This window comes from Carcharodon carcharias, chromosome 1 (genome assembly GCF_017639515.1).
Source record: "Carcharodon carcharias isolate sCarCar2 chromosome 1, sCarCar2.pri, whole genome shotgun sequence".
NCBI lineage: Eukaryota > Metazoa > Chordata > Chondrichthyes > Lamniformes > Lamnidae > Carcharodon > Carcharodon carcharias.
Window position 1 is genome coordinate 271,091,836 of NC_054467.1, and position 14,242 is coordinate 271,106,077.

Sequence of the window (14,242 nt, forward strand, 5' to 3'; positions counted from 1 at the left end):
CAGTTTACAGACACTGTCACACCGCGTACTGACAGTGCTTACTCTGCAGTTTACAGACACTGTCACACCGCGTACTGACAGTGTTTACACTGCAGTTTACAGACACTGTCACACCGTGTACTGACGGTGTTTACACTGCAGTTTACAGACACTGTCACACCGCGTACTGACAGTGTTTTCACTGCAGTTTACAGACACTGTTACACCGCGTACTGACAGTGTTTACACTGCAGTTTACAGAAACTGTCACACCGCGTTTTGACAGTGTTTACACTGCAATTTACACTGTCACACCGCTTACTGACGGTGTTTACACTGCAGTTTACTGACACTGTCACACCGCGTACTGACAGTGTTTACACTGCAGTTTACTGACACTGTCACACCGCGTACTGACAGTGTTTACACTGCAGTTTACAGACACTGTCACACCGCGTACTGACGGTGTTTATACTGCAGTTTACTGACACTGTCACACCGCGTTCTGACGGTGTTTACACTGCAGTTTACAGACACTGTCACACCGCGTACTGACATTGTTTACACTGCAGTTTACACTGTCACACCACGTACTGACAGTGTTTACACTGCAGTTTACTGACACTGTCACACCGCGTACTGACAGTGTTTACACTGCAGTTTACTGACACTGTCACACCACGTACTGACAGTGTTTACACTGCAGTTTACAGACACTGGCACACCGCGTACTGACGGTGTTTATACTGCAGTTTACTGACACTGTCACACCGCGTTCTGACGGTGTTTACTCTGCAGTTTACAGACACTGTCACACCGCGTACTGACAGTGTTTACACTGCAGTTTACACTGTCACACCTCATACTGACAGTGTTTACACTGCAGTTTACAGACACTGTCACACCACGTACTGACAGTGTTTACACTGCAGTTTACAGACACTGTCACACCACGTACTGACAGTGTTTACACTGCAGTTTACAGACACTGTCACACCGCGTACTGACAGTGTTTACACTGCAGTTTACAGACACTGTCACACCGCGTACTGACAGTGTTTACACTGCAGTTTACAGACACTGTCACACCGCGTACTGACAGTGTTTACACTGCAGTTTACAGACACTGTCACACCGCGTACTGACAGTGTTTACACTGCAGTTTACAGACACTGTCACACCGCGTACTGACGGTGTTTACACTGCAGTTTACACTGTCACACCGCGTACTGACAGTGTTTACACTGCAGTTTACAGACACTGTCACACCGCGTACTGACGGTGTTTACACTGCAGTTTACAGACACTGTCACACCGCGCACCGATGGAATTTTGGCCATTACCTCTGGTATCAGGAAACCGCCTTTGATCTTTTTACCTAGCGGCATCGCCATGTTCCAAATCACAAGGCATTCTGGGAGAAGGACCTGCTTCAATCTAGTGAAGAATTTGTCCAGATTCTCTCTGTATCTCTCAGTTGAATTGGACCCATACCTGTGAGGCAGCATGAGAGCCAGCGTCAGAACCAAAGAGAGCAGGGGTGGGGGGGGGGTATGAGGGAGAAGAGCAGAATCAGTGGGGGTAACGGGCGAGTGACAGAGACTGTGCCACAGAAACAAATCGAAATTGGATAAGGAGAGCATGCAGCAACTGCAGAAGACCACTCGATTCTGTTAAACAGGGACAAGAGCAGGGGATGTTATTGAGAGGTATTAACCGGGCGTTATTGACGGATTTCAGAAGTGAGAGACCTTGGAGTGCATGTCCACAGGTCCCTGAAGGTGGCAGGACAGGTGGATAAGGTGGGAAAGAAAACACATGGGATGTTTTCCTTTATTGGACGAGGGATTGAATACAAAAGCAGGGATATAATGCTGGAACTGTATAAAACGCTGGATGGGCCAGTGAGATTTACAAGAATGTTGCCAGGGCTTGGAAATTGCAGCTACGAGGAGAGATTGGATAGGCTACATTTCTTTTCCTTAGAACAGAGGAGGCTAAGGGATGGCCTAATTGATGTGTACAAAATTATGAGGGGCCTAGATAGGGTCGACCCCTAGCTGAGGGGTCAGTTACCAGGGGGAACAGAGTGGAGGTGATTGGTAGAAGGATTAGAGGGGACATGAGGAAAGACTTTTTCACCCAGAGGGTGGTGGGTGTCTGGAACTCACTGCCTAAGTTGGTGGTTGAGGCTGAAACCCTCACCTCATTTAAAATGCACCTGGATCTGCATCTGAAGCTCTGGAACCTGCAAAGCCACAGACCAGGGGCTGGAAAGTGGGATTAAAATGAGCGGCTAGTTTAATTTTTGCTCTTTTTGGCCAGCACAGATATGATGGGCTGAATGGACTCTTTCTGCACTGTAACATTTCTATGGTTAGTTTAAGAGAAAGAACAAACGAGCAAAATGCCTGAAATCAAATGAGAATATTTCATTTCTGTTTTAACGGTATTATGAAAACATGCTGTTGGGTTATAAAGTTCCTCTGAACTCCCGGAGGAGATACAGTGGGAATTAATAAGATGTCCCACTTCGAATAAGAGACAGAGTTACAGAGGGAGGACAACACCAAATGGGAATTGGAATAACTCACCTCAGGCATTGTCCAGTGGATACTGAAGAAGCCTCTCGTGAAGGGGAAGTGTCGATGGGATGAGTGTAAGGCAACAGCTTTCTCTCAGAGATACTTGTGTCTGTGCCTATGAAATGTTTAAGTGAATTGAATTTGATAATCTGGCCATCGGCCTGAGACATTGGGAGTGTCCGGGGGAGATCAGTAAAGATCCTGAGATGGAGATTCCCCTCCCCCCTTTGATCTTTGAGAAGATGACCAGAAAGTCTGGAAGAATTATTGAATGGTGCATCTTTTTAAAGAGAGTGAAATCCTGGATGGTGAAGCTGATTGGCAAAATACACAGCACGATCCCTACAGTCCACACAAATGCGAGGTAATACATTTTGGAAGGTCTAATACAGGCAGGAATTATACAGTAACTGGCAGAACCCTTAAGTGCATCGACGGGCAGAGGGATCTGGGTGTACAGGTCCACAGGTCACTGAAAGTGGCAACGCAGGTGGATAAGGTAGTCAGGAAGGCATATAGCATGCTTGCCTTCATTGGCAGGGGTATTGAGTATAAAGGCTGGGAAGTCATGCTGCAGCTGTATAGAACCTTGGTTAGGCCACACTTGGAATATTGCGTACAATTCTGGTCACCACATTACCAGAAGGATATGGAGGCGTTGGAGAGGGTGCAGAGGAGGTTTACCAGGATGCTGCCTGGTCTGGAGGTTATTAGCTATGAGGAGAGGTTGGAGAAACTTGGATTGTTCTCACTAGAGCGACAGAGATTGAGGGGCGACTTGATAGAAGTTTACAAAATTATGAGTGGCATGGACAGAGTAGATAGTCAGGAGCTTTTTCCCCAGAGTGGAAGAGTCAATTAATTACTAGGGGACATAGATTTAAGGTGAGAGGAGAAAACTTTAGAGGAGATGTGTGGGGTAAGTTTTTTACACAGAGGGTAGTGAGTGTCTGGAATTCACTGCCAGAGCAGGTGGTGGAAGCAGGTACGATAGTGGTGTTTAAGAGGCAGCTTGACAAATACATGAATAGGATGGGAATAGAGGGATACGGACCCTGGAAGTGCAAAATGTTTTAGCTGACGGGTAATATGATCAGCGCAGGCTTGGAGGGCCGAAGGGCCTGTTCCTGTGCTGTACTTTTCTTTGCTCTTTGACCTGATAAACCTTCAATAAATACAAAACAAGGATTTGTGGGAGAGGGCAGAGAGATTACCACTAAGGATGATGAAGCGACTGTAGCAGAAGGAACAGTACCCGAATAGGAAACCTGGTAAAAAGAGAATCCCTGGAGAGCACAGCCAACAGAGAGGGAAACATGTGAGGCGACATAACCCAATGTGAAATTCCAGCACATGGGCAGTGGACTGAGGGAGGAAAGTTAATTGTCCTGAAGTCAGTTCCTCTATGGAGTAGGTGTCAGCGATTTGATGATTTAAAAATGTTTTCATACCCTTCAAACCTTAAGGAAGGGATTGGGAGGCCAGTGTGAGGCAGAGGTGATATGTTAACTGACAATCGGAGAGTACATGGTGCAGCTACACTGAAGAGCGAGTCCCAAACTGGCTCAGCTTCTCAACAAACAGCCTGAAATGGTTAACATGGCCTGAAGGGTATGAAAACATCTTTAAATGATCAAATCACTGACACATACTCCATAGAGAACAATTAACTTTAACTTTAATTAACAATTAACTGCAGGACAATTAACCTTATTCCCTGACTCCACTGCCATCTTCGAGTCAAGGTACAGTGAATGTAAAAGGAATTTTGGATTCGGGGCAATTGAAAGCTGGGGAGAAGAGCTGGAAATGAGTATTGCTCCTGCAAAAGGCAGTGGCAGGGGTTTCACAGTCCCATTCTGGTGTGGGACCCACCATTAGCGGGTGTGAGGGGCCCAGCCAGGAGTCCGTGGAGTTCCAGTGGGACGGGACACAACCCTGACTGCAGGTGGGACCAGAAAATCCCATCCCAAGGATATTTCCCTCTCCGGGGCGGGGGGGAAGGTCTGCAGGAAGGGGTGTCAAACCCAGTACTCAGCTATTTCGAGGAGCTTTAGTATGTTACCTACATATGTCATCAAGATATTAGGGAAACAGTTTGTAGTTTAGAAATAACTATCATCCTAAAATTAGTGCTGGGAAGTCAGTAAGGATATCTCCTTCTCCAAGGGGGAACTGTAAGAAATTGGGGTCCTTAATAAACAGGTATTTTCTACATAATATAGAAACTTGAAGGGACTTTCCAAGCAGCATTGATTCGCTCATTGGAAAGAGGGGTTGACATTCCCAGGCAGAAAGAACGGCATCTTCTGAACCCCCTCATCTACGCCAGAGTTTCGAAAGGACCAGGATCTGACCCTCAGCAAGGTGTAAACTAAACAGCTGACCTGCAGCAGGTGACACACAAGGTGGGTCGTAACCATCCTGGCGTTTGGAGTACCTGTCCTGTGTCCATTGGTCAGAATCGTTTGAACAGGTGATTGACACTGGGTAAGGGTCTATATGGGGAGGTCCTGCTGAGGGATTGTATATGACTGAGGTGTTGGGGAGGTTGCAATACTCATCATAGCATATATAAAATATAAATACATATTTATGTTATATTTATATAATATATATATCATATATATGATCATATTTATATAATATATATGTATCATAACTAAACTGTTGTTCCTTAATAAACCATCTTAAAAGTACTTCTGACTAGTAGACACGAGTAAGAGTTCAGAGTGTATTCGGGACAGTTTCCTAGAACAATATGTTGTGAATCCAACCAGGGATCAGACTATTTTGGATCTGGTAATGTGTAATGAGGCAGGTTTAATAAATGATCTCAGAGTAAAAGATCTCCTAGGAAACAGTGACCATAACATGGTAGAGTTTAGCATTCAGTTTGAGAGTGAGAAACTTGGGTTGGAAACAACTGTGCTAAACTTAAGTAAGGGTAATTACAAAGGAACGAGAGTAGAGTTGGCTGGAGGGGACTGGGAAAGGAGTTTAGCAGAAAAGACGGTTGATGAACAATGACAGACGTTTAAGAAAATAGTTCATGACTCACAACAAAGACATATCCCAGTGAGGAAGAAGGATTCTAAGAAGGGGATAAACAAACCATGGTTAACCAAGGAAGTTAAGGACAGTATGAAATTGAAAGAAAAAACATACAATGAGGCAAAGATTAGGGGTAAACAAGAGGATTGGGAAAGTTTTAAAAACCAACAAAAGATGACCAAAAAATAATAAAGAGTGAGAAAATAAACTTTGATGGTAAGCTAGCAAGTAATATAAAAACAGTCAGAGCTTCTTTAAATAAATAAAAAGGAAGAGAGAGGCCACAGTGAACATAGGCCCCTTAGAGAATGAGGCTGGGAAAATAATAATGGGGAAACCAGGAAATGGCAGAGGAGATGAATAATACTTTGCATCAGTCTTCACGTTAGAAGACACTAATATCATTCCAAAAATACTAAATAATCAAGGGGCAAAAGGAGGGGGAGGAAATCAATACAATAATTATCACTAGAGAAAAAGTACTAGGGAAACTAATGGGGCTAAAGGCTGATAAGTCCCCTGGACCTGATGGGTTGCATCCTAGGATATTAAAGGAAGTAGCTGCAGAGATAGAGGATGCACTGGTGGTAACCGTCCAAGAATCCTTAGATTCTGGAAAAGTCCCAGAGGATTGGAAAACTGCCAATGTAACAATCTTATTCAAAAAGAGAGGGAGATAAAAACAGGTAACTATAGGCCAGTTAGCTTAACATCTGTCATTGGGAAAATGTTATAAAGGATGTAATAGCAGAGCATTTAGAAATACATATTCTAATCAAGCAGAGTTAGCATGGCTTCATGAAGGGGAAATCATGTCTGACAAATTTATTAGAATTCTTTGAGGAGGTAACAAGCAGGTGAGATAAAGGGGAACCAGTAGATGTAATATATTTGGATTTCCAACAGGCATTCGATAACGTACCACACATAAGGCTACTTAATAAGATAAGAGCCCATGGTGTCTAGAGTCTAGGACCAGAAAGCATAATCTCAGAGTAAGGGGTCACCCATTTAAAACAGAGATGAGGAGGAATTTCTTCTCTCAGACGGTGCTGAATTTGTGGAATTCTTTACCACAGAGGACTGTAGAGGCTGGGTCATTCAGTATATTCAAGGCTGAGATAGACAGATTTTTAATCAGTAAGGGAATCAATGGTTATGGGGACAAGGCAGGAAAGTGGAGTTGAGGATTATCAGATCAGCCATGATCACATTGAATGGCGGAGCAGACTCGATGGGCAGAATGGTCTAACTCTGCTCCTACATCTTATGGTCTTCTAGACTGCCTATTCAGTTCTCTGTGTAACTGAACCCCCAATATCTTAAACTCGATGAGGGTAATGCTGGTGATGTGGTGTAAATGGACTTTCAAAAGGCATTTGACACAGTGCCACACAATAGACCTGTGAGAAAAGTTATTGCTCATGGAATAAAAGGGACAGTAGCAACATGGATACAAAATTGGCTGAAAAATAGGAAGCAGAGAGTAATGGTCAATGGATACTTTTCAGGCTGGAGGAAGGTTTGTAGTGGAGTTCCCCAGGGACCCTTGCTTTTCCTGATATGTACTAATGATCTAGATCTTGGTGTGCAGGGAGCAGAGATCACAGAATCACACAGTGCAGAAGAGGCCCTTCGGCCCATCGAGTCTGCACCGACACGTGAGAAACACTGACCTACCTACCTAATCCCATTTACCAGCACTTGGCCCATAGCCTTGAATGTTATGATGTGCCAAGTGCTCATCCAGGTATTTTTTAAAGGATGTGAGGCAACCCGCCTCCACCACCCTCCCAGGCAGCGCATTCCAGACCGTCACCACCCTCTGGGTAAAAAAGGTTTTCCTCACATCCCCCCTAAACCTCCTGCCCCTCACCTTGAACTTATGTCCCCTTGTGACTGACCCTTCAACTAAGGGGAACAGCTGCTCCCTATCCACCCTGTCCATGCCCCTCATAATCTTGTACACCTCGATCAGGTCGCCCCTCAGGCTTCTCTGCTCCAGTGAAAACAACCCAAGTCTATCCAACCTCTCTTCATAACTTAAATGTTTCATCCCAGGCAACATCCTGGTGAATCTCCTCTGCACCCCCTCCAGTGCAATCACATCCTTCCTATAATGTGGCGACCAGAACTGCACACAGTACTCCAGCTGTGGCCTCACCAAGGTTCTATACAACTCCAACACCACCTCCCTACTTTTGTAATCTATGCCCCGATTGATAAAGGCAAGTGTCCCATGTGTCTTTTTCACCACCCCACTAACATGCCCCTCCGCCTTCAGAGATCTATGGACACACACACCAAGGTCCCTTTGTTCCTCAGAACTTCCTAGTGTCATGCCGTTCATTGAATACTTCCTTGTCAAATTACTCCTTCCAAAGTGTATCATCTCTCACTTTTCAGGGTTAAATTCCATCTGCCACTTATCTGCCCATTTGACCATCCTGTCTATATCTTCCTGTAGCCTAAGAAACTCAACCTCACTGTTAACCACCGGTCAATCTATTTGTCATCAGCAAATTTACTAATCCTACCCCCCACATAGTCATCTATGTCGTTTATATAAATAACAAATAATAGGGGACCCAGCACAGATCCCTGTGGTACGTCACTGGACACTGGCTTCCAGTCACTAAAGCATCCTTCTGTCATCACCCTCTGTCTCCTACAACTAAGCCCATTTTGAATCCACCTTATCAAATTACCCTGTATCGCATGGGCATTTGCCTTCTTTATAAGTCTCCCATGTGGGACCTTGTCAAAGGCTTTGCTGAAATCCATATAAACTACATCAACTGCACTCCCGTCATCTACACACCTGATCACCTCCTCAAATAATTCAATCAAATTTGTTAGGCATGACCTCCCTCTGACAAAGCCATGCTGACTATCCCTGATCAAACCTTGTCTCTCCAAGTGGAGATAGATTCTCTCCTTCAGAATTTTCTCCAATAGTTTCCCTCCCACTGACGTGAGACTCACTGGCCTGTAGTTCCCTGGCTTATCTCCACAACCCTCCTTAAATAGCGGAACCACATTAGCTGTTCTCCAGTCGTCTGGCACATCCCCTGTGGCCAGAGAGGAATTAAACATTTGGGTCAGAGCTCCTGCGATCTCCTCCCTTGCCTCCCTCAGCAGTCTGGGACACAAATCATCCGGATCTGGAGATTTGTCCACTTTTAAGCCTGCCAACACCTCCAATACCTTGTCACTCCCTATATCAATTTGCTCAAGAACCTCATATTCTCTCTCCCCGAGTTCCATACCTTCATCCTCATTCTCTTGGGTGAAGACGGACGTGAAGTATGCATTCAACACTCTAGCGATGTCCTCTGGCTCCACCCATAGATTTCGCCCTTGGTCCCTTATGGGCCCTACTCTTTCCCTGGTTATCCTCTTCCCATTGATATACTTATAGAATATCTTGGGATTTCCCCTGCTTTTACCATCATGTTCCCATTCAGCCCGTCAAGCACTTTTGAAGGGCTGAATGGTCTACTCCTGCTAAAAATTCTTATATCCTGATGTACCACCATGCCAGCCTTTACTTGGTTAATTAACGTCCCCCATTATAACTACTCTTTATTGACTTTCCTGGGAGATGGTGGTGTAGTGTTAACATCACTGGGCCAGTAATCCCGAGGCCCAGGTTAATGCTCTGGGGACCCAGGTTCAAATCCCACGGCTGCTGGTGGAATTTAAATTCAATTAATAAATGTGGAATATAAAACTAGTCTCAGTGATGGTGACCATGAAACTATCATCGATTGATGTAAAAACCCATCTGGTTCACTCATGTCATTTAGGGAAGGAAATCTGCTGTTCTTACCTGGTCTGGCCTGCTTCTTTTTATTTTTACAGGCTATGGGTTTCGCTGGCTGGGCCAGCATTTATTGCCCATCCCTAGTTGCCCTTGAGAAGGTGGGGGTGAGCTGCCTCCTTGAGCCGCTGCAGTCCATGTGTTGTAGGTACACCCACAGTGCTGTTAGGGAGGGAGTTCCAGGATTTTGACCCAGCGACAGTGAAGGAACGGCGATATATTTCCAAGTCAGGATGGTGAGTGACTTGGAGGGGAACTTCCAGGTGGTGGTGTTCCCATGTGTCTGCTGCCCTTGTCCTTCTAGATGGTAGTGGTCGTGGGTTTGGAAGGTGCTGTCGAAGGAGCCTTGGTGAATTCCTGCAGTGTATCTTGTAGATAGTACACACACTGCTGCTACTGTGTGTCGGTGGTGGAGGGAGTGAATGTTTGTGGATGTGGTGCCAGTCAAGCGGCTGCTTTGTCCTGGACGGTGTCAAGCTTCTTGAGTGTTGTGGGAGCTGCACTCGTCCAGGCAAGTGGGGAGTATTCCATCACACTCCTGACTTGTGCCTTGTAGATGGTGGACAGGCTTTGGGGAGTCAGGAGGTGAGTAACTCATCACAGGATTCCCAGCCTCTGAGCTGCTCTTGTAGCCACAGTATTTATATGGCTAGTCCAGTTCAGTTTCTGGTCAATGGTAACCCCCAGGATGTTGATAGAGGGGGATTCAGTGATGGTAATGCCATTGAACATCAAGGGGTGATGGTTGTATTCTCTCTTGTTGGAGATGGTCATTGCCTGACACTTGTGGTGTGAATGTTACTTTTTTTTTTATTCATTCATGGGATGTGCACTTTGCTGGCCAAGCCAGCATTTATTGCTCATCCATAATTGCCTTCATTGCCCATTTCAGAGTCACCCACATTGCTGTGGGTCTGGAGTCACATGTGGGCCAGACCAGGTAAGAGCAGCAGATTACCTTCCCTAAAGGGTATTAATTAACCAGATGGGCTTTTATGACAATCGACAATGGTTTTATGGTCATCATCAGACTTTGAATTCCAAGTCTTCAGTGCTGTTGTCAGAATATTGTCAGGGCCCAAAGCCTCTGCAGTATCCAGAGTCCAGACCCACAGCAATGTGGGCGCCTCTTGACTCCCTCTAAACAAACTGACAAGTCACTCAGTTCAAGGGCAATTAGGGACGGGCAACAAATGCTGGCCCAGATCCCATGACAGAATTAAAAACCACCTCAATCCCTCCCTCCCTCCTCCCTCCCCATCCAGCCCACCTCAATCCCTCCCTCCCCCTCCCTCCCCATCCAGCCCACCTCAATCCCTCCCTCCCTCCTCCCTCCCCCTCCCCATCCAGCCCACCTCAATCCCTCCCTCCCTCCTCCCTCCCCCTCCCCATCCAGCCCACCTCAATCCCTCCTCCCTCCCCCTCCCCATCCAGCCCACCTCAATCCCTCCCTCCCTCCTCCCTCCCCCTATCCATCCAGCCCACCTCAATCCCTCCCTCCCTCCTCCCTCCCCCTATCCATCCAGCCCACCTCAATCCCTCCCTCCCTCCTCCCTCCCCCTATCCATCCAGCCCACCTCAATCCCTCACTCCCTCCCCCCTCCCCATCCAGCCCACCTCAATCCCTCCCTCCCTCCTCCCTCCCCCTCCCCATCCAGCCCACCTCAATCCCTCCCTCCCTCCTCCCTCCCCATCCAGCCCACCTCAATCCCTCCCTCCCTCCTCCCTCCCCATCCAGCCCACCTCAATCCCTCCCTCCCTCCCCCCTCCCCATCCAGCCCACCTCAATCCCTCCCTCCCTCCTCCCTCCCCCTCCCCATCCAGCCCACCTCAATCCCTCCCTCCCTCCCCCTCCCCATCCAGCCCACCTCAATCCCTCCCTCCCTCCTCCCTCCCCATCCATCCCACCTCAATCCCTCACTCCCTCCTCCCTCCCCATCCAGCCCACCTCAATCCCTCCCTCCCTCCTCCCTCCCCATCCAGCCCACCTCAATCCCTCCCTCCCTCCTCCCTCCCCCTCCCCATCCAGCCCACCTCAATCCCTCCTCCCTCCTCCCTCCCCATCCAGCCCACCTCAATCCCTCCCTCCCTCCTCCCCCTCCCCATCCAGCCCACCTCAATCCCTCCCTCCCTCCTCCCTCCCCATCCAGCCCACCTCAATCCCTCCCTCCCTCCTCCCTCCCCATCCAGCCCACCTCAATCCCTCCCTCCCTCCTCCCTCCCCATCCAGCCCACCTCAATCCCTCCCTCCCTCCTCCCTCCCCATCCAGCCCACCTCAATCCCTCCTCCCTCCCCCCTCCCCATCCAGCCCAGCTCAATCCCTCCCTCCCTCCTCCCTCCCCATCCAGCCCACCTCAATCCCTCCCTCCCCCTCCCTCCCCATCCAGCCCACCTCAATCCTCCCTCCCTCCCCCTCCCCTCCCGCCCACCTCAATCCCTCCCTCCCTCCTCCCTCCCCATCCAGCCCACCTCAATCCCTCCCTCCCTCCTCCCTCCCCATCCAGCCCACCTCAATCCCTCCCTCCCTCCTCCCTCCCCCTCCCCATCCAGCCCACCTCAATCCCTCCTCCCTCCTCCCTCCCCATCCAGCCCACCTCAATCCCTCCCTCCCTCCTCCCCCTCCCCATCCAGCCCACCTCAATCCCTCCCTCCCTCCTCCCTCCCCATCCAGCCCACCTCAATCCCTCCCTCCCTCCTCCCTCCCCATCCAGCCCACCTCAATCCCTCCCTCCCTCCTCCCTCCCCATCCAGCCCACCTCAATCCCTCCCTCCCTCCTCCCTCCCCATCCAGCCCTCCTCAATCCCTCCTCCCTCCCCCCTCCCCATCCAGCCCACCTCAATCCCTCCCTCCCTCCTCCCTCCCCATCCAGCCCACCTCAATCCCTCCCTCCCTCCTCCCTCCCCATCCAGCCCACCTCAATCCCTCCCTCCCCACCTCTATCCCTGCCTCAATCTCATCCTGTTGCTTCCAATGCTCAATTGTGCCTCACACCCTGTCCCCCTTGAGCCTGGTCGTCTCCCCTTTCTCACTGGCCTCACACTCCCTCTCCCCACATCCCTAGCACCCCGTCATCCTCCACAGGCTCCCTGTACCTGGAGATGTCCCAAACGCACGAGTTGACGATGATGACATCGGGTTGAGGTCCTCCCTGGAAATCAGCCAAGACACTTTCCACATAGTTGGAGTAAATTCGTGTGAGGAAGTAGAATCGCAGGAGGTGAGAGGGGCTGCGATACTGTCGAGCTTCTCGATAGTCTGTACCATTACTCAGCTTCCCACCTTCAACCAACCAGTCCCCCTCAAAGCTCGCTTCACCCTTCAAACAAAACGCACATTGTGGCCTCTCACTGACACGCTCACAGGAATCAAGGAAAATATCCCCCTCCGGCTGGAAAGTGCTGAACGATGGAGCGTCCAAAGCCTCTGGGCTGGACAGTTCCAAAGGTTCACAACCAAACCCTCCCCCCTCCCCCCCTCCCCAAACCCTCCCCCTCCCCCCTCCCCAAACCCTCCCCCCCTCCCCCCTCCCCAAACCCTCCCCCCTCCCCCCTCCCCAAACCCTCCCCCCTCCCCCCTCCCCAAACCCTCCCCCCTCCCCAAACCCTCCCCCCTCCCCAAACAACACTACCCCATCCCCCCTCCCCAAACAACACTACCCCATCCCCCCTCCCCAAACAACACTACCCCATCCCCCCTCCCCAAACCCTCCCCCATCCCCAAACAACACTACCCCATCCCCCCTCCCCAAACCCTCCCCCCTCCCCCCTCCCCAAACAACACTACCCCATCCCCCCTCCCCAAACAACACTACCCCAACCCCCCTCCCCAAACCCTCCCCCCTCCCCAAACCCTCCCCCCTCCCCAAACCCTCCCCCCTCCCCAAACAACACTACCCCATCCCCCCTCCCCAAACAACACTACCCCAACCCCCCTCCCCAAACCCTCCCCCCTCCCCAAACCCTCCCCCCTCCCCAAACCCTCCCCCCTCCCCAAACAACACTACCCCATCCCCCCTCCCCAAACCCTCCCCCCTCCCCAAACAACACTACCCCAACCCCCCTCCCCAAACCCTCCCCCCTCCCCAAACCCTCCCCCCTCCCCAAACCCTCCCCCCTCCCCAAACAACACTACCCCAACCCCCCTCCCCCCTCCCCAAACCCTCCCCCCTCCCCAAACAACACTAGCCCATCCCCCCTCCCCAAACAACACTACCCCATCCCCCCTCCCCAAACCCTCCCCCCTCCCCAAACCCTCCCCCCTCCCCAAACAACACTACCCCAACCCCCCTCCCCAAACCCTCCCCCCTCCCCAAACCCTCCCCCCTCCCCAAACAACACTACCCCAACCCCCCTCCCCAAACCCTCCCCCCTCCCCAAACCCTCCCCCCTCCCCAAACCCTCCCCCCTCCCCAAACCCTCCCCCCTCCCCAAACAACACTACCCCATCCCCCCTCCCCAAACCCTCCCCCCTCCCCAAACAACACTACCCCATCCCCCCTCCCCAAACAACACTACCCCAACCCCCCTCCCCAAACCCTCCCCCCTCCCCAAACAACACTACCCCATCCCCCCTCCCCAAACAACACTACCCCATCCCCCCTCCCCAAACCCTCCCCCCTCCCCAAACCCTCCCCCCTCCCCAAACAACACTACCCCATCCCCCCTCCCCAAACCCTCCCCCCTCCCCAAACCCTCCCCCCTCCCCAAACAACACTACCCCAACCCCCCTCCCCAAACAACACTACCCCAACCCCCCCTCCCCAAACCCTCCCCCCTCCCCAAACCCTCCCCCCTCCCCAA

General features: G+C 50.4%; 1 protein-coding gene across 1 annotated transcript in view; it reads right to left on the reverse strand.

The window, feature by feature from the left end:
• The window catches only part of fam113 (family with sequence similarity 113), a 196,523-nt gene that overhangs the window by 17,845 nt on the left and 164,436 nt on the right, over positions 1-14,242 (reverse strand). Inside the window, exons 3-4 of the mRNA XM_041184058.1 lie at positions 12,536-12,759; positions 1,323-1,473 (exon numbers count right to left, since the gene is read on the reverse strand). Coding sequence (XP_041039992.1) covers positions 1,323-1,473; positions 12,536-12,759 — 375 coding nt within the window. The remainder of the gene's footprint in view (positions 1-1,322; positions 1,474-12,535; positions 12,760-14,242) is intronic.